The 20,184-nt window shown below is 55.8% G+C and overlaps 1 protein-coding gene across 1 annotated transcript; it reads right to left on the reverse strand.

Moving 5' to 3' along the window:
• Window positions 1–1,232: 1,232 nt before the first annotated feature.
• Window positions 1,233–11,326, reverse strand: LOC143833692 (uncharacterized). The gene is made up of 2 exons (XM_077329799.1): window positions 11,137–11,326; window positions 1,233–4,139 (listed from the first exon to the last, which is right to left on the reverse strand). Exon 2 carries the CDS (start codon window positions 4,126–4,128, stop codon window positions 3,031–3,033), a length of 1,098 nt encoding a protein of 365 aa, XP_077185914.1. The 5' UTR covers window positions 4,129–4,139; window positions 11,137–11,326; the 3' UTR covers window positions 1,233–3,030.
• Between the last annotated feature and the right edge of the window lie 8,858 nt (window positions 11,327–20,184).

Below are 20,184 nucleotides of genomic sequence, written 5' to 3' on the forward strand. Positions count from 1 at the left end.
GGGCGGGGACCTGAGTGGGATGGAGGACACCATGGAGGACACCTCCCAAGCAGCCCTTTTCTCTGGGGCAACTTATTTGCATGGTCTGGAGAGGAGCTGGAATTCCGGGAGATTCCCAAGTCCCACCTGGAGGTTAGCAACTGTGCTGTGGGCCCGGGTTCTCCTCTCCCACCCCCCTGCTACTCTACATTGACCACACAAATAATAGAAGAAGAAGAAGAAGAAGAAGAAGAAGAAGAAGAAGAAGAAGAAGAAGAAGAAGAAGAAGAAGAAGAAGAGTTGGTTCTTAGATGCCGCTTTTCTTTACCCAAAGGAGGCTCAAAGTGGCTTACAGTTGCCTTCCCTTTCCTCTCCCCACAACAGACACCCTGTGAGGGAGGAGGGAGGCCGAGAGAGCTCTGAGATTCCTGCTCGGTCAGAACAGCTTTATCAGTGCCGTGGTGAGCCCAAGATCACCCGTCTGGCTGCATGTGGGGGAGCGGGGAATCAAACCCGGCTTGCCAAATTAGAAGTCTGCACTCCTAACCACCACACCAAACTGGTGTATACACTTCTACAGCATTCAATAAGGCAGGGGTAGTCAAACTGCGGCCCTCCAGATGTCCATGGACTACAATTCCCATGAGCTCCTGGGAATTGTAGTCCATGGACATCTGGAGGGCCGCAGTTTGACTACCCCTGCAATAAGGCCTCGGCCCGCCTCGCCTGTCAAATCAAACCTGATCTAAGGTGAACCCAGTGGGTTCTCAAGGAAAGAGGCATTCAGAGGTGGTCGGGCCCTGCCTGCCTCTGCATAGCAACCCTGGCTGCCTCGGTGGTCTCCATCCAAATACTAACCAGAGCTAACTCTGCTTACCTTTCAAGATCTAACCTGACTGAGCTAAGCCTAAGGTAGCCAGGTGAGGTCGATAACTCCCAAGGAGAAGAAGAGTTGTTTTTAATGCCCTGCTTTTCTCTACCAGATGGAGGCTCAAAGCGGCTTCCAGTCGCCTTCCCTTTCCTCTCCCCACAACAGACACCCTCTTGAGGGAGGGGAGGCTGAGAGAGCTGTGACAGGACTGCTCTGTGAGAACAGCACTATCAGGACTGTGACAAGCCCAAGGTCACCCAGTTGGCTGCGTGTGGAGGAGCGGGGAATCAAACTCGGGTTGCCAGATTAGGAGCCACCGCTCTTAACTATGACACCTCGCTGGCCAAGACTGCATATTATATTTGTGGTCTGGGCAGCTTAAATCTACATTCAGCGGAGGGGAACCAATTTTCCTGTGTGTGTTTGATGTTCCGAGACTGTTTTAATGGTGGTGTGTCACTGTAATAAAAAAACCCACGGGTGTTTCCTTCGAATTAGTAGGATCTTCTGTTTATTAAATTGTTATGCTTTTTTCCCTTCTTTTCTTTAAAGGAACCCACAGCGACAGAAAGGTCATACGCAAGTTTACTCAGTGAATTAAGCAGTCAAAAAGGCAGTACAAAAACCAGCTACAGGGGCTTCAAGCTCTAAAAAGTCAAGACAGCAGGATCTACAGTTCAACATCTTGAGTACTGAGAAAGACAGGAGCAGTTCTGTGCATGTGCAAAGTGCTATCCTTTCACCACAAAACATCCACAACAGCTGGAGGGGTCGCTTTATTTATTAGCCTAATATTTATTTAAACATTTATACCCCGCTTCTCCTTGTGGCTTAAAGCGATTTTCGACAACAGTCTAATGAAATCACAGTTTCAAACCAACGATGCACTAGCAAACCCCAAATCTCTCCCCCTTAAAAGATGCCTTGCCCATTCATACCCCCTCGAGAGCCCTGGCAAACAGGCAGGCACCCCCGGTTCAGGGTCCCCTTCCACAGAGCAAGAGCCACAATCAAAAAGGCCCCAAATGGGCCACCCTGAGCGGTGGGAGAGGCTGCCTCATGGGCCAAGCGAGCACACTGGAGGCCATCTGGTCTGCGTTCCACGAGGCACTGCTGGCCACCACCTTGCACGAAAGGGGCCTTACAGTCACCTTTTGGCCACACTAAGGGGTTTTCAAGAGAAGAAATGAAGAGAGGCAGAAGAAGAGTTGGTTTTCATACCCCGCTTTTCACTTCCTGAAGGAGTCTCAAAGTTACTTAGGATGGCCTCCCTGTCCGCTCCCCTCCGCAGACACCCTTGTTAGCGGGTCTGAGAGAGCTCTGACAGAGCTGCTCTGTGAGAACAGCTCTCTAAGAGGACTGTGACTAGCCCAACACCACACAGCTGGCGACATGCGGAGCAGGGAATCAAGCCTACCTCTACAGATTCGAGGCCGCTCTTAACCATGACACCAAACTGGCAGGTTTGCCATGGCCTGCCTTGTGTGGCAATCCAGGGCTTCCTTGGGGGGTCTGCCCTCCAAGAATTAATTGGGGCCGACCCTGATTAGCTTCGGAGAGCTGATGAGATCGGGCTACGCTGAGCCATCCAGGTCAGGATGGGGCCCAAACTGGGACACCTCTCTCCCCACCTCCTTACACGCTCCTGTACAGCCACCCCTTCGCCTTCCCGGCTGCCCCAGCCCTTCTGTCTCTCGAATGCTTCCTGCAGGGACATCCCGCTGCTCTCCCTGGTCCCGATCCAAGCACAGCGGAAATGCTTGGGGACTGGCTGGCCCCAACGGTGAGTTTTTATTTCTTTGACTGACTTTGCTTCTCCCCAACAAACACCTGAGGAGGCCTAAATCCTTCCCTTCCATCTTTATCCTCACAACGACCCTATGAGGTAGGTCAGAGCAGGCGGCTCAGGCTCTCCTGGCAAGCTGCTGTGGCTGAGCGGGGATTTCAAACTGGGGCCCCCCCAGGATCCCAGTCTGACGCTCTCAGCGTGAAAACCACGGGAGTAGGGGAAATCACATAAGCCACGGAGGGAGTTTTATTGATGCAAACAGAACAGGGCGGGGGGGTATCGGGCCCCGCAGGGCCAGTCTCTGTACAACGCTCTGCAAAATGGCCTATGGTTCAGGGGGCAGAGAGGGCAGACCCTCCGCTGGGGCCTGCCCTTGGGTGCAGCCCTCCCCTCAGTTCATCTTGATCAAGATCTGTTCGGAGAAGAGCTTCTTCAGCTGGGCCACCTCAGCCGAAAGCGAGGCCAGCTGGTGCCGCAGGCTGCCGTTCTCCGTCTGGAACCCGGAGCCCGGGAGGGGCGGCAGGGGGTTGGCGGGGGGCTCTGCCTCACAGCCGCCCCCGAAGGCCCCAGCGCCCATGGCCCCGGCCCCCATGTTCCTCTGCTCCTCGCGGGCGGCGGGCCCCCTCCAGGTCCCCACCGGCGGAGAGGGGGGGTAGGGTCCCAGCGGCTCCCCGGCCATGTCCTCCGACCCGCCCGCCATTTTGAAACGCAGCTTGTGGGGAAGGCCTTTGACGCTCTCCCCGGCCTCGTAGCGGCTCGCGCGGCCCAAATCCGGCCCGTCCTCCGCGGGATCCGGCACCAGGCAGGGCCCGTCGTACAGAATCCCTTCCTCGGCCCGGTCGCGCTCCTCAAAGAAAACGGGGCTGCCCATGCTGGAGCTGCCCGGCGTGGAGAAACCGGAGTCCTCGGAGCTGGCAGCAGGCTCCGGCCGGAAGGGGCAGCCGTACCGGGGGGTCTCGAGAGCCGCCGGGTAGTGCTGGGGTGCGGCAACCGGCTGGGGGGCTTCAGAGGCCATGGGCGCCACAGGCCCGGACGACTCCATCGGATCCCGGATCAGGCCAAAGCGAAACTTCAGGGCCAGGAGCTCTGCCTTGAGGCGGGCGTTCTCCTCCAAGAGGGCCAGCACCCGCCCTTCCAGGGCCAGGTCGCTGACCCGCCGCTTCTCCCGCGACCGCTTGGCCGCCTCGTTGTTCTTCTTCCTCTTGTCCCAGTAGCCATCGTCCTTCTTCTCGTCCGGGGTGAACTCCCGCTTGCGCCGGGCTGCGGCCGAGGGGGTCCCCGGCTCTTTCGGCCGGGCCCCTGTGCCGGCCGGGCCCCTGAGCAGGGAATGGCTCAGCAGGCCGTTGGCCGAGAGCAGAGAGACTGTCTCCTCCGCGAAGCAAGAGACGGCGGTGCGCAGCTCGCACAACTGGGGAGCCGAGACGGGGGCAGGGGGCTGCGGCAGCTCTGAATGGGGGACCACCCCGGGGTCCTCCACAGGCAGGTCCATCTCCTGAACGGCTGCGGGAGGGACAGAAAGGAGAAAAGGTTAGTGCGGGGGTCCCCGACACCCTGCCCAAGGGCGCCGTAGCACCTGCCCATATCTCTGCTGTTGCCCACCAGGTATTTATAGACCAAGGAGGCCACTTGAGGCCAGCAAGGACTTTCCTTTAGCTGTGCAGTTATAAAAAAATAACATTGCTTTGGCAACAGCTGCTACCGTGCCACACGGATCTTGACTGGGTGATTGGAGGCAGCCATTTTGCTGCAGGCTCCGCCTCTAGTGACAGCCATTTTGCATCTGGCTCCGCCCCTGGGGGCCAACATTTTGCAGCCGGCTCCGCCTCCGGCAGCAGACATGATGTGGCCGCACCTGCCACATTGTGTCTGGCTCCCGGGGGTGCCCACAGGGTCCAAGCGCTTGGGGGTTAATGCATGCAGAAGCCAGTTCTCTCCCGGGGGTGCCAACTCCTGCGACCATAAAATGGTAATGGTGCTCATGTTCGCCACCCACCTGCCGCCTACCGGCCGAGCAGTCGCAATGAAAATTGGGTTTTTGAAGCAGCAGCACCTCTGCTGCTAACCATGCTGGTTGTCCTGCCAGATCCTGAACATCTGTGCCCGACGACAGCCAGCTAATGCCACGCTCCCTGCCAGAAGGCCAGTGGCCCCTCCCATGTATACCAGCAGTGGTTGTCAAACTGCAGCCCTTCAGGTGTCCATGGACTACAATTCCCATGAGCCCCTGCCAGCGAATGCTGGCAGGGGCTCATGGGAATTGTGATCCATGGACATCTGGAGGGCCGCAGTTTGAAAACCCTTGTATTACAGCACAACAGCATATCTCCCGGAAATCACGGGATCAGGGACCCTAAACTTCATCACTATTTGAGCGCGTGGCATACAGACCACAACTGCGTAGGGATGTATTTTTAAACATTTGGAATTCTTTCGCGGAAACTTGCATGTAGCTGTGCTAGTGCTGTTTTTATCATTTTGTTTCTGCTTTATATATAGAATATATACTCCCCCCCCCTGTCTTTTAAAAAAGTCTTTTGAGCCCTCCCCAGCCATTCCTTTGTAAGAAATAAGGAAGGAAGGAAGGAAGGAAGGAAGGAAGGAAGGAAGGAAGGAAGGAAGGAAGGAAGGAAGGAAGGAAGGAAAGAAAGAAAGAAAGAAAGAAAGAAAGAAAGAAAGAAAGAAAGAAAGAAAGAAAGAAAGAAAGAAAGAAAGAAATATAATTATCAACTCTCGTCTCACTGCACCCACCGGTGATACATTAATGCCTGGTCTACCCTACAGTGTTGTTGTACAGGATACAAGAGAGCTTATGTGAAGAGCTTTGAAAACCTGAACGTTAGATATTAGTCGTTAATAGTAGTTTAATTCATGCCTGCCGATTCCAAAACAAGCCACAACGGTTCTGAGACAGAACAGAGGACGCCCGGCTGCAAGAAAAGTTTTTTTTAATATCGCACTTTTCTGTACCTGAAGGAGTCTCAAAGAGGCCTTCAACAGACGCCCTGTGAGGTAGGTGGGGTTGAGAGAGCTTTATCAAAACTCCTCTTAACAGAACTGTGACTAGCTCAAGGTCACTCAGCTGGCGGCATGTGGAGGAGGAATGGGGAATCAAACCCAGTTCTCCAAATCAGACTACCACACTTTAAGCACTACACCACGCTGGCTCTAAAGAGGGCACCAAGTGAGATTCATGACCACAGGAGATTCGAACACAAGTCTTCAAGCCACACGGGCTCCCAGGAGCCAGCACCAGGGACCCTTGTTTTGAGCTTGTGGGCACCTTTTGAATTTATCGTTTTCACTTGTTTGCTTTATTTCCCAGCTTTCACCCCAACGGGGACGCAGAGCAGCTGACGTCATTCCCCTCTCCTGTGTTTTACCCTCACAACAATCCTGCGAGGTAGGTGAGGCTGAGAATACGGGACTGGCCCAAGGCCACCCACCAGTGGGGATTTGGACCTGGGCTCCCAGACTCCAGACGGGCACTTTCACCACTCCCCCCACAGTGGCCCACTTAGGGTGGGGAGCAGAACTCCAAAATGGCTGCCATGGGAGGCGGAGCCAACCGCCAAGGGGAGAAAGTTAACGCGTAGGCGAGAACAGGAGTAATTTCAAAACCACAAGGAAGGAGAGAGAGAGAGAGAGAGAGAGAGAGAATAAAGCCAATACAAAGCAAGGTCAATTTGAGCCCATGCGGTGACTCAGATCTTCAATGGCCAATCAGACGCTCCCCTAGGCTAGGGCCCCGCCCACTTTGGGAAAGCACTCGGCAGGTGTTAGGTAAGGTCTCGCTGGTCGCCATGGTGCCCACGGGCAGGACGTCAGAGACCCCCCTGCCAGGACAAAGAGCAACGGCGGAGAAGCAGGGAGCGAACCCAGGACAGGCGGCAGCGGTGGGATGCTGAGCCCCCGCCCCAGGTGGCCCCCCTCGCCCCCTGGCTGGCCTCCAGCCTCTAATCTCCTCCAGAGCCAAGGCCTCAGATCCCCTCTGCCCCGCTGGCTCTAACGAGGCCGCTCCCTCCCCCTGGACCTCCCATAACCCGGCTGGCTGGGAGCGTTCCAGGGCCGGGAACAGGGAACAGAACGGGATGTGCCGCCCCACGCAGAGAGGAGGGCGGAGGGGAGGAAGGACACGCAGCGTCCGGGGCCAGGGAACACCACTCCCTTTGCGCAGGGGGCCAGAGGGAGGCTTTGGGTTCGCCCAAAAGGGAGGAGGGGGAGAGTGAGGACCCCGTTCTTCGCTGGCCCCATTCCTTCTTGCTTTTGCCCTTCCCGGGATCGGGCATTTGGGGGTGGGCCCTGCAGAGCTGTCTGATGCTGAATGCTTCTTTTGACAGCTGGGGGTGTTGACCTGACCGCTGGGGGCTGCACCAGGGCATCAGGATCTGTGCCGAGCCTGCCTGGGGAGGGGAGGGGCGGGGCAGGGAGGCAAGGGGGCCGAGGAGACGGACATTCCTGTGGCAGTGGCTGGGGGGGGGAGAGGGGGATTTGCTTTTGAGTGGGAGAACAGAAAAAGATCTCCAGCCGGAAAGGCCGCTCTGTCTTAGGGAGGGCTTGCTGTTTTGGGAGAGACTTCTCCCCCCCTTTGCTCAATAAAACAGATATGGCACCCCCTCCCCGCCCCAAATGTCCTTCTCTGCACCAGAGAAAATTCTATAGAAGGCGTTCAGAAAGAACACATGAGAAGCCCGGTTGGATCAGGCCACAGGCCCCTCCAGTCCAACACCCTGTGTCATGCAGGGGCCAAAACCCAGGGCCCCTCAGGAAGTCTCTGAGCGGGGCCAGAACTCCAGAAGCCCTCCCACTGGTGGCCCCCAAATACCAAGAAGACAGAGCACCTTTGCCCCAGACACACAAACAGAAGTGAAGCCACACTGGATCAGGCCAGTGGCCCCTCCAGGCCAATACTCTTGTGTCCCACAGTGGCCAAAACTCAGGGGCCCTCAGGAGGTCCACCAGCAGGGCCCCAGAGAGGGAGAGAGGGAGAGAGGGAGAGAGAGAGAGAGAGAGACAGAGAGAGAGAGAGAGTGTTCCATCTATATCTTATAGAGCCAGTTTGGTGGAGTGGTTAGGAGTGTGGACTTCTAATCTGGCATGCCAGGTTCAATTCTGCGCTCCCCCACATGCAACCAGCTGGGTGACCTTGGGCTAGTCACAGCACTGATAAAGCTGTTCTGACCGAGCAGGAATCTCAGGGCTCTCTCAGCCTCACCCACCCCACAGGGTGTCTGTTGTGGGGAGAGGAAAGGGAAGGCGATTGGAAGCCGCTTTGAGCCTCCTTCGGGTAGAGAAAAGAACCAACTCTTCTTCTTCTTCAGTAATCTCAGGGCTCTCTCAGCCTCACCCACCCCACAGGGTGTCTGTTGTGGGGAGAGAAAGGGAAGGTGGTTGGAAGCCACTTTGAGACTCCTGGTAGAGAAAAGGAGCATATAAGAACCAACTCTTCTTCTTCTTATGGCTCATCGGCACTCATGGCTCCCTGCCACATATGTGTACCTAGCCCCTCCCCCCCAAAAATCTCTATGGTATTCCAAGTCCTCCTCCCACAATGGGGCCAAATCCACTGTTCTGCTTAAAGACTCCAGCAGTTGTTGAATCCCATGAAAAATGTGGCACAAGGGCAGGCAAAGGATTGCTGAGGAAACTTCAAACGCTCCTGTGCTTCCCACATGGAACCACCCAAGAAATGATGCCCGGTGGAGACAGATGAACACAGAACCTCGCACAGAGGACCACACAAGGCAGACACACAACTCCAGGGCATGGCTGAACAGAGCAGTGTAGATACACCACACTATGCCAGAAATGTTAGAACTAGGAGGGGTTGTGGCTCAGTTGCAGAGCCTCTGCTTGGCAGGCAGGAGGTCCCAAGTTCAATCCCCGGCATCTCCAGTTAGAAGGACCAGGCAGGAGGGGACGGGAAAGACCTTGGCCTGAGACCCTGGCTCAGTGGCAGAGCCTCTGCTTGGCAGGCAGAAGGTCCCAGGTTCAATCCCCGGCATCTCCAGTTAGAAGGACCAGGCAGGAGGGGAGGGGAAAGACCTTGGCCTGAGACCCTGGCTCAGTGGCAGAGCCTCTGCTTGGCTGGCAGAAGGTCCCCGGTTCAATCCCTGGCATCTCTGGTTAAAAGGACCAGGCAGGAGGGGATGGGAAAGATCTTGGCCTGAGACCCTGGCTCAGTGGCAGAGCCTCTGCTTGGCAGGCAGAAGGTCCCAGGTTCAATCCCCGGCATCTCCAGTTAGAAGGACCAGGCAGGAGGGGAGGGGAAAGACCTTGGGCTGAGACCCTGGCTCAATGGCAGAGCCTCTCCTTGGCTGGCAGAAGGTCCCCGGTTCAATCCCTGGCATCTCTGGTTAAAAGGACCAGGCAGGAGGGGATGGGAAAGATCTTGGCCTGAGACCCTGGCTCAGTGGCAGAGCCTCTGCTTGTCCTGCAGAAGGTCCCAGGTTCAATTCCCAGTGGCATCTCCAGTTAGAAGGACCAGGCAGGAGGGGATGGGAAAAACATTGGCCTGAGACCCTGGCTCAGTGGCAGAGCCTCTGCTTGGCAGGCAGGAGGTCCCAGGTTCAATCCTGGCATCTCCAGTTAGAAGGACCAGGCAGGAGGGGATGGGGAAGACCTTGGCCTGAGACCCTGGCTCAGTGGCAGAGCCTCTGCTTGGCAGGCAGGAGGTCCCAGGTTCAATCCTGGCATCTCCAGTTAGAAGGACCAGGCAGGAGGCGATGGGGAAGACCTTGGTTTGAGACCCTGGGTCAGTGGCAGAGCCTCTGCTTGGCAGGCAGAAGGTCCCAGGTTCAATCCCCCACATCTCGAGTCATAAAGACTGGGCAGGAGGGGATGGGAAAGACCTTGGCCTGAGACCCTGGCTCAGTGGCAGAGCCTCTAGTTGGCAGGCAGAAGGTCCCAGGTTCAATCCCCGGCATCTCCAGTTAAAAGGACCAGGCAGGAGGGGATGGGGAAGACCTTGGCCTGAGACCCTGGCTCAGTGGCAGAGCCTCTGGTTGGCAGGCAGAAGGTCCCAGGTTCAATCCCCGGTATCTCCAGTTAGAAGGACCAGGCAGGAGGGGATGGGGAAGACCTTGGCCTGAGACCCTGGCTCAGTGGCAGAGCCTCTGGTTGGCAGGCAGAAGGTCCCAGGTTCAATCCCCGGTATCTCCAGTTAAAAGGACCAGGCAGGAGGGGATGGGGAAGACCTTGGCCTGAGACCCTGGCTCAGTGGCAGAGCCTCTGGTTGGCAGGCAGAAGGTCCCAGGTTCAATCCCCGGCATCTCCAGTTAAAAGGACCAGGCAGGAGGGGATGGGAAAGACCTTGGCCTGAGACCCTGGCTCAGTGGCAGAGCCTCTGGTTGGCAGGCAGAAGGTCCCAGGTTCAATTCCCAGTGGCATCTCCAGTTAGAAGGACCAGGCAGGAGGGGATGGGGAAGACCTTGGTCTGAGACCCTGGCTCAGTGGCAGAGCCTCTGGTTGGCAGGCAGAAGGTCCCAGGTTCAATCCCCGGTATCTCCAGTTAAAAGGACCAGGCAGGAGGGGATGGGGAAGACCTTGGCCTGAGACCCTGGCTCAGTGGCAGAGCCTCTGGTTGGCAGGCAGAAGGTCCCAGGTTCAATTCCCAGTGGCATCTCCAGTTAGAAGGGCCAGGCAGGAGGGGATGGGGAAGACCTTGGCCTGAGACCCTGGCTCAGTGGCAGAGCCTCTGGTTGGCAGGCAGAAGGTACCAGGTTCAATTCCCAGTGGCATCTCCAGTTAGAAGGGCCAGGCAGGAGGGGATGGGGAAGACCTTGGGTCTGACTCAGTTTCATGTGTGTACCTATGCGCTCAACCATTTAGGTGCACCCGCAAACCTTCTTTCTGAACCCATGGCTCCCTGGGGATGCTCCTGCTGCTAGGACACACGGTCTGGTCAGCCTGGAAAGGTCATTGAAGGCATTCTCAGGCTGCCCACGTGCGGCTCCGAAATCCAGGGCTTTTGAGTCCCCGAAGTGCGGGGCTCAGGCCCACCGGGATGCACTGGGGTCCCTTCACCCTCGGTTGCCAACTCCGGGCTGGGAAATGCCGGGAGATCTGGGGGCAGAGAGTGGCAAGGACGGAGCTGGAAGGGAGGGGACCTTAGTGGGGTCCAAGGCCACCCCCTCCCAAGCAGGGCAGAGGGGCTGACCTCTGTGGTCCGGGGATCAATTGACTGGGAAGCACAACCTCCGCCGCAGCCACGTCCTCCAGGGGGGCCGTCGGGAGGCGCGCGGAGATTCCGGGAGGTCTCCCGGCCCCGCCTAACCCAGCGGCGGTCGCCCGGCCGGCGCAGAGGCCGGGACTGGAGCCGAGCGAGGCCAACGGGGGGGTGGGGGAGGGGAGGGTCGGAGGTGCCGCCGCTGCTCCAGGCAGCCATTGCAGGGTCCGCTTGGCCGGGGCCTCTGCACATGCCCAGAGGGCCCCTGCTCGCTTCCATGGCGCGCGCCTTTGTCCCGCCGCGTCCCTCCCCGGGCCCGGGAGCCGCACTCACCTCGGCGCGCCCCGCCGGCCTCCTCTTGCTTCTCCCTCCCTCCCTCCCTTGCTTCGTCCGTCGCCGGCCGCGCTCCGCCCTGCGCTGGGCTCGGGGTGTCCGCTCTGCTCTGCTCCGCTGTGCGCGCTCCTCCCTCCCCGGCCGCGCCGGCACCGCCCTCGCCTGCCTCGCCCGCCGGGTCAGCCGGGGACGCCTCTCCCTCCCTCCCCTCCGGCCGCGGGAGGCGGCGCTGCGGAGGGGCCGGCGGGGGAGCCGGGCCGAGGCGGGGGCCGCGCGGAGAGCTCCCCTCCCCTCCCTTCCCCTGCCCTGCCCGTCCCGGAGGGTCTTGGCCCGCGCTGCCCACGCCGAGGTCCCCCCCCGGCAGCCCCCCCCTCCGGGCGCCGCTGTGCTTCTGCCGCCCCGAAGCGACCTCGGCGGCGCTGGCCCAGGGTGGGGGTCGGGGTGCTCTTTGGCGGCTGGCCCCGGAGCAGCGGCCTATAAATCTACGATTGAAAAAAAGAAAAAGAAAGAAAACCCGCCCGCCCCGCCCCGCGTGGGATTCCCCATCCGAACATCTGGGCTGCTGCCTTGGGCCAGAGCCCTTCCCTCCTTGCCGGGGCCTTTTGGGCTCCCTTCTGCGGACTCTTTGTCCTTGTGGGAATAGCGGTCTTCTTGGCAGGGGGACGAGCGGAGGGACAAAGAGGCCTGCACCACAGGGGCTTCCCAGGGCCCTGCCAGCACTCTGGCCTTTTGAGCTGCCTGCCCCCTCCCTTCCCCTCCCCTGTCTTCTCTTTCCCCCCAGAATCTTTCTCCATTTGGAACAAGGAAGAATGTCGGGGGACCCTAAAGAAAAATGAATCCCCCTTGTCTTCAAGGGCAGGCACTGGAAACCCAACCAAACCAAAGACCAGCTTCTCCTTAGTCAGTTACTAAACAGGGGTGGCCAACTGGCTCTCCAAAAGTCCATAGACTACAATTCCCATGAGCTCCTGCTGCTTGCAGGGGCTCATGGGAATCGTAGTCCATGGACCTCTGGAGAGCCAACAGTTGGCCGCCCTGTGCATGGGGCTTTCTCCAAGTCCTGTGCATGGGGCTTTCTCCACTTTCTCCAAGTCAAGGAAGGAGCGGGAACTCAAAAGCCCCTCGGTGCAGCTGGACATGAATGTTTTGCTGTCACAGATGAACATGGCTGCCCCTTGGCTGGGCAGGGAGGAGGCCCTGCTAACGGAGCTAAAAGAACCAGGCAATCAATCAATGAGATTCAGATTTCTGTCTGCAAATTGGGCATAAACTTTTCAGACAGAAAGTTCTCAGGCTCTGTCTGTGTCGAGGATCCCCAACATGGTGCCTGTGGGCGCCATGGCATTGCTGACACCTTCCCTGGTTGCCTCCCAAGTGTTTTTAGAAAGGGGGTGTAGCCAGGTGAAGTTCTGACCCAGAAGGGCTTCTGATTGGACACTAGAGATTTGATTGACAGATCTGTCTGATCTCTGGAGATAAGCTGGCATTCCAGGGGATCCCCAGACCCCACCTGCGAGGCCTCCAAAACCCCAGGCCTATAAGCCGGTGCCTAGAACGCCTGCTGGTGGCTCTTTCCCTGTCTGTTGACCCTCTTCCAGCTCTTGCACCCGCTGAACTTTTGCTCTGGCCAACTCACAGGCCTCCCTCCTAGGTAATTATTTATGGTGTCTTTCTAGGAACTGCTTGCAGCAAACAAGTGTCAGGAGGGAGCAAAATGCATGGCGAACATCCAGTTCGGGGCAGAGTGGAAGGCGTGGTTGTTTAGCAGAGTGCAGATGGGCCCCGCATGCATGGGAACTGTGGGGAAGGCTCAGCTCATGTGGGACTGTGGAGTCAAACTCCAATCCCAGTCTGTGTACTCTGCAAACTGCAGGCGTCTTTGGCTTAGGGAGGAGTTGGATGTGTCCAGCCATGTTCCTGTTCATCCACCCCTCCAAAACGACTGCAGAATTGCACCGGGCATACTGGAGTTGATGGTCTCAAAGGTGCTGCAGAATTCGAACCTCGCTCTTTTTGAAAAATAGCTTAAGGAAGTAGGAATGCACGATACATACAGTTATTTTTTAAAAGCTGAACTTTAGCTTTCTGTCCTTTTTTGGGAGATGAAGCCCACGTTTTTGGCAAAAAGGCCAGTGGATCAACCCACCCAGTAGGGTTAATGGTGACGAGGTCATCCGTTCAGCCATGTCCGACCCTTGGCGATTCTATAGGAAAGTCTCCGCCATGCGTCCCTGTCTCTGACTGCTTCTTTCAGTTGGTTCATGGTCATCCCTGTATCGGCTTTGATCGTGTCGAGCCAGCGGGTCCTTTGGCGACCACGTTTCCTTTTGCCGCTGACCATGCTGAGCATTCATGATTTTTCTAGCGAGTTTGATCGCATGATATATCCAAAGTAAGCGAGATTTCGCCATAATATCTTCCCTTCTAATGACATAATTGGTTTGTTGGTAAGTTTGGCTGTCCATGGGATTCGCAGCATTCGTCTCCAACACCACAATTCGAAAGCCTCTATTCCCCTCCCGTCTTCCTTCTTCAGGGCCCAGCTTTCACATCCATAGCTTGTTACGGGGAAGACAACCGCGGAAATTCATATTAAGGCTGATATCCTTACTCTTCCATATTCAGGCTGCATCCACCACTTTGAGTGATCAATCAACCCCTGGAGTGGGACCCAATTTCTGACTCGGGGGGGGGGGTCTCTTTGTCGGTCTGAAGCAGCAGAGCAAAGCTGGGGCCCAGCAGCCCCTTTAAGACAGGCCACGTTTTGTTCAAGGTGGAAGCTTTCCTGTGCACGCACGCGACTTGGATTCTTCCGTGTCTGAAGAAGCGTGCACGGACCATGAAAGCTTATAGTCTGAATAAAACCTTGTTTTTCTTCAAGATGCCCCGGGACTCAAACGTCGCTCTGGAGTTTCTTTCCATTGTTTCAAGTTCATCAGATTCTATATTTTTTCTTTCTCTCGGGTTCTGTCGTGGCTTTCCGCTCTCCTCCTCCTCCTCCCCCTCTCTGAGAGATTAAATTTTCAAAGACCAGGAGGAGGAGACAGAGAAGGAAGAATGGACAAGAGCCCTTCTTTGAAATGGGGAGATGAAATCTCCCTGAAAGGCAAAACAGGGCAAGGAGAGAACTGCGATGGGCCAGAAAACTGGGACTGAACATCCCTTCCACAAGCCCTGCCCCCCCCCCACTGAAATATCCCGGCATTCCCCTGCCTGGAGCTGGCAACCGTACTGAGAGCATGCCCCTCTGCCCTGTTAATGTGGCCCCAGTGAGGGTCTCTGGCTCCAAAGGGAACTGAGATTCTGCTTCTCTCGCCCAGCGACACAAACACGCCTGTCAAGGGTTGAAACGAGGACGATGAAGGCCTTGGCCAGGACAATTGGAGAAAGGGGGCGGGCAGAGCCCCACAGCAGGGGACGGGTGTACGTGAGATAAGCCACCGCTGGCCTCGCACCCGGTGCCCATCCTCCCTGCCCACGCCCGGAGATTACGCAAGCCGCTCGCAGCGGTTATGTAAGGGGCTGGCGTCAGGCCAGGGCGGCTTGGTCCGCGGCCCGGATCGCAGGCAAGATCAACAAACACAGCAGGTCAGAGAGGTGGAGAGAAAGCAGACCGGAGAGGGCCAATGCGCGTTTTGGTGTGGCTTTTGCACAAAACATGTGCAAAGGTGCTTCCAAAGCTGGAGGGTGGGAGGGAGAGGCTGTTCCTGGAAATCCTCATGGATTCGTAGCTTTGTCTTCGCCTCGTTGAGCAGCCTCATGGCCCCGAGATCTTGAACCATCTTGACAGAATGGCCCTCGATGTCCCGGTGCAGGCAGGGTGAAGGGGCCGGGGCTCTTTCGCTTGGAGAAATGAGGATTGGGGGTGCCATGAGGGAGCTTGGCAGAATGATGCCTGGGAGAGAGGACAGGAAGAAGTCCGTTCCTTCCTTCCTCACAGTAGAAGACCTCGTGGGGCAGGGAGCTCAGAGCAGATCGAAGGAAGCCCTTCTTCACCCACACAAGGGCGGGGCCCCTGGGGCAGGAAGGGGGGGTGGCTACAAGCCCAGACGGCTTCAAGAGGGGCTTGGGAAATCAGGTCCAACCTTGGCGGTGAGCCACAAGGTCGGGACACAACACTCTAGCTGGGACACTGATGCTCTGTCTTCTTGGTGTTTGGCGGGCGAGAATGGGAGGACTTCTGAGTTCTAGCCCTGCTGGTGGACCTCCTGATAGCTCATGGGTTTCAGCCACGTTGTGACTCAGAGGGTTGGTCTGGAAGGGCCATTGGCCTGATCCAACGTGGCTTCTCTTATGTCCGTGGGCAGTGATACTCTGCATTCCTGGTGCTTTGGGGGGTCACATTGGGAGGAATTCCAGAGTTCTGGCTGCACTTGGAGATCTCCTGATGGCCCCTGGATTTAGGCCATTGTATGGCATCGAGGGCTGGGCTGGAGAGGCCACTGGCCCGATCCAGTGTGAGGGCCAGTTTGGTGTAGTGGTCAGGAGTGCGGAGTTCTAATCTGGCATGCCGGGTTCGATTCCCCGCTCCTCCCCCACATGCAGCCAGCTGGGTGACCTTGGGCTTGCCACGGCACTGATAAAACTGTTCTGACCGGGCAGGAATCTCAGGGCTCTCTCAGCCTCACCCACCTCACAGGGTGTCTGTTGTGGGGAGAGGAAAGGGAAGGCGAATGGAAGCCGCTCTTGAGAGTCCTTCGGGTGGAGAAAAGCGGCATCTAAGAAGAGTTGGCTCTTCTTCTTCTTCTTCTTCAGTAATCTCAGGGCTCTCTCAGCCTCACCCACCTCACAGGGTGTCTGTTGTGGGGAGAGGAAAGGGAAGGTGACTGAAAGCCGCTTTGAGCCTCCTTCGAGTAGAGAAAGTGGCATAAGAACCAACTCTTCTTCTTCTTCTTCTTCTTCGTAAGCTTGCTCAGTTGTGGCCACCTGTGGGCTGTGGTTTCCTGAACCGAGCTTCCTCTATCTCCAGCCGGGCATTCCTCTCTTCCTGCTGCCTTTCATTTGTCCCAGTGCGACTGTCTTTCCCTGAGGCCCCTGGGTTTTGGCCCCATGCTGGTAAATTCCCTGAGGCCTCTGGGGTTTGGCCCCTGTGTGGCACAGAGTGTTGGCCTGGGTAAGCTACTGGCGTGATCCAACGTGCCTTCTCTGATGTTCTACATCCTCACAGTCAGAGTCGTTCAGCAGTGGAATAGGCTGCCTAAGGAGGTGGTGAGCTCCCCCTCACTGGCAGTCTTCAAACAAAGGTTGGATACACACTTTTCTTGGATGCTTTAGGATGCTTTGGGCTGATCCTGCGTTGAGCAGGGGGTTGGACTAGATGGCCTGCATGGCCCCTTCCAACTCTATGATTCTATGATTCTCACATGAGAACCGGCCACTGCGAGAATTTTAGCTGGAGAGCATTCTTCTTCCTCTTCTTCTTCCTCCTCCTTTTTGGATGCCCTCCAGTTCTAATCTTTTGGGAGAGGGAGAAAAAGTTCTCTTTGTCAACACCTTCCACCCCGTGCATAATTTGACGGTTTGGGAGGAGGGGTCATTGCTGGACTGCCAAATGAAACAAGAAATGTCTTAAACCATGCAGGGGGAGCGGAAAAGATTCGGAGGAGTCGCACCCAGGCAGAGGGAGAGTAGGTAAACAGAAAGTTTGAGGAGGCCAAGAAGGGGGCAAGCTTTGCATCTGTGTGTGTGCAGGGAGGGGGTCTCAGAGTATCAATTGCACAACATGTTCGGGAAGAACTCCGTGTCCCTGGATGGTTTATTTATAGCCAGCCGGCTGCCAGCCTGTGCCCTCCTTCCTCCCCCATCCGTGTGATTAGCGGCTCCTGGCCCACCCAGCTGTGCAGGGGGAGGCAGAAGTCCCAGGTGCAAATGGCCAAACTGGGCTGAGAACCACCTGTGTGTTGCAGAGGTTGCCTCTTTGCCTGTTTTTGAGGTGCACACGGCTTCCGTGCCTTCCACACGATACAAATGCCAATCGATTCACAATGCTCTCCCCGGGAATTTCCGTCCAGGTCCCTTTGGGCAGCTGTAAAGCAGAGCGTCTGTCCGGAGGGGGTCTCCGTGGCATCTCCAACTCCCCCCTATTCTTCTTGCCAAAGACCTTCCCTTCGATCTGCAGCGGCCTGTCCTTCACTGGCTTCAGAAACAAAGCAGGCATGGCCAAAATGACTGTAATTCTGTTAAAAAAACAGAATTTAGGTGGGTTTCAGGTGGGTTGTTGCGTCGGTTTGTGGCACTAGAGCTAGATTGGAGTCCAGTGGCACAGGGGTAGTCAACCTGTGGTCCTCCAGATGTTCACGGACTACAATCCCCATGAGCCCCTGCCAGCTGGCAGGGGCTCATGGGAATTGTAGTCTGTGAACATCTGGAGGACCACAGGTTGACTACCCCCGCAGTAGCACCATAGAGACCACCAAGAAGATTCTGGAGGGGCATAAGCCAGGTGTCCCCAGCATGATGTGGCACTGTGGCTCTTGCTAACACCTTTCCCGGTGCCCACCAAGTGCTGGAGTGAGGCCAGGCTTCTGACTGGCCGCAGGACATTTGGTGGGCTGTGCAGATTTCTTTAAAATGTTTTGGCAGCAGCTGTTGCCGCAGCATGAAAGATCAGCACTGCGACCAAAGGAATGCTGTGGCAGCCATTTATTTTTACTGGGTCCCCCCCCCCCATTTTGTGGCTGCGACCCCCCCCAACCGTATCAGAATTCCAAAGGTGCCCACAGGCTCCAAAAGGTTGGGGACCCCCCGTGATAAGCCTTTCAGAGTCAAACTTCATCAAACCTGCTGTTGGATTCGAATCCTGCTCTTCTTTAAGCAACAAAGCTTAAGGAAGTAGGAGAGCACGATACATACGACTGTGCTTATTTTGTAAAAGACGAATTCCAGCTTCCCGTCTTTTTTTTGGAAACGAAGGCCACGTTTTTGGCAAAAAGACCAGATGGGTCAACCCAACCAGTGGGACCCCTGGAGTGGGACCCAATTTCTGACTGGGGGGGGTCTCTGTGTCGGTCTGAAGCAGCAGAGCAGAGCTGGGGCCCAGCGGCACCTTCAAGACAACCAAGTGTCACTGGACTTGTTCAAGGTGTACATTTCCTTGTGTACGCACACTAATTGGATCCTTCCGTGTCTGAAGAAGCATGCATGGGCATGCAGCGTATAGTCTGAATAAAACTTTATTCCTCTTCAAGATGCCCCGGGACTCAAACGTCATTCTGGAGTTTCTTACCCTTGTTTCAAGTTCATCAAATTGCATATTTTTTCTTTGTAAGCCACTTTGGTTCTCCTGCGGGGGGGGGGGGAAGTATTTCTCTAGGGTTTTGTTGTGGTTTTCCGCTCTCCTCCTACTCCCCCTCTCTGAGAGATTATATTTTCAAAGACCAGGAAGAGGAGACAGAGACTTGGAGGAGGAAGAATGGAAAAGAGCCCTTCTTTGAAAGAGGGACGATGGGGAGATGAAATTTCTCTGAAAGGCAAAACAGGGGAAGGAGAGATCTGTATTATGCCAGAAAACAGGGATTGAACATCTTACGCACTGGTCGCTTGCTCTGGAGAATAGTTGCCAATTTCCTGGTAGGGCCTGGAGGTTTCCCAGGATCCCATCTGGTCGCCAGATTGCAGGGATTAGTTTGACCGGAGAAAACAGCAGCTTTGGGGAGTGGATCCCCTCCCCAATCGCAGGAATTTTTCCACTGAGAGCTGGAAACACTATCTGGAAATTGGTTGATATTCTGAGAGGTCTCCCGTTTCCGCCTGGACATGGGCGATCGTAATCCCTTGCCACCGTTAATTTATGGACATAAAACCCATTTATTTCCCGCCTGCATTTGCCAGCTGCTGTATTTACCCAGACCAATTCACATCCAATGAACAGTGAGATCCAGTAATATAAAAGTGTGTATATGACTAGGGGCGGGGAAATCATCTGCCATTCCATGTTGTCTTTCTTTCTAGGAAATACGGAGGTTGTTTTCAGTGCTGTGCAACTTCATGCCTCAAGAGGGCATGCAAACACTTCTAGTTCGACAAAAATCAGAGTCCAGGGGCACCTTTAAGACCAGGGGTAGTCAAACTGCGGCCCTCCAGATGTCCATGGACTACAATTCCCAGAAGCCCCTGGGCTTCTGGGAATTGTAGTCCATGGACATCTGGAGGGCCGCAGTTTGACTACCCCTGTTTAAGACCAACCAAGATTTATTCAAGGTGTGCGCTTTCAAGTGCATGCATGCAGTTGGAAAACTAGTAAAATTTGAGGCTGGGAGAAGGATTCCTGAAACCTCCTTCCTGCTACAGATTTCGATCGTCTCTGAGGTGCTCCTGGACTCTGGCCCGTTTCTAATAAGCTCCTATTTCGACTCGGTGTGCCTAGACACAATTATGACTACTTTTCTCTGCTCTTCAGGTAGTTTCAGGCCCAGCGATGCAACAGAGATCGCCTTGGGCCCTAGAGAGAGGGAATCCCTTCCTTTCTGGCACTGCCAGATAAAGCCATAACTTTTGCTATAGTCGGCCGAGCGGTTTGCCTGAGATGTTTGGGAGACATAATTCTTGCTTCCTTCATGTTCTGCCTCCCCCCAAGGTTTTTCTCCCCTCCATTGTAGCCTCACAACACTGTGAGGTAGGTCAGGCTGATAGTAAATTATGCCAGCATGGCATAGTGGTTAAGAGCAGGGGATTCTAATCTGAGGAATCCTCCTACACATGCAGCTATCTGGGCAACCGTGGCCGTGCACAGTTCTCTTTGAGCTCTCTCAGCCCCGCAGAACAGTTCTGTTGGGGCTCTCTCGGTCCCACCTTCCTCACAGCGTTTCTGTTGTGGGGAGAGGAAAGTTATTCGGGACTCCTTCGGGTAGTGAAAAGTGGGGTATATAAAAAAAACAGTGCTTCTTATTCATTTAAGCTTGAATATAGAGTCAAGTGGGTAGCCTTGAATAAATCTTTGTTGGTCTTAAAGGTACCACTGGACTCTGCTTTTGATATCCTCGAATGTTTGCAGAACGTGTAATGTCGGCAAGGCTTTCACAAAGTTAGCCTTTGCAATTTCATTTCATT

Source organism: Paroedura picta, chromosome 3, assembly GCF_049243985.1.
Source record: "Paroedura picta isolate Pp20150507F chromosome 3, Ppicta_v3.0, whole genome shotgun sequence".
In the NCBI taxonomy this organism is placed as follows: domain Eukaryota; kingdom Metazoa; phylum Chordata; class Lepidosauria; order Squamata; family Gekkonidae; genus Paroedura; species Paroedura picta.

Bases quoted from the DNA above. Each gene is read 5' to 3' on its own strand.
- LOC143833692 (XM_077329799.1), bottom strand. From the start codon at position 4,128: ATGGACCTGCCTGTGGAGGACCCCGGGGTGGTCCCCCATTCAGAGCTG.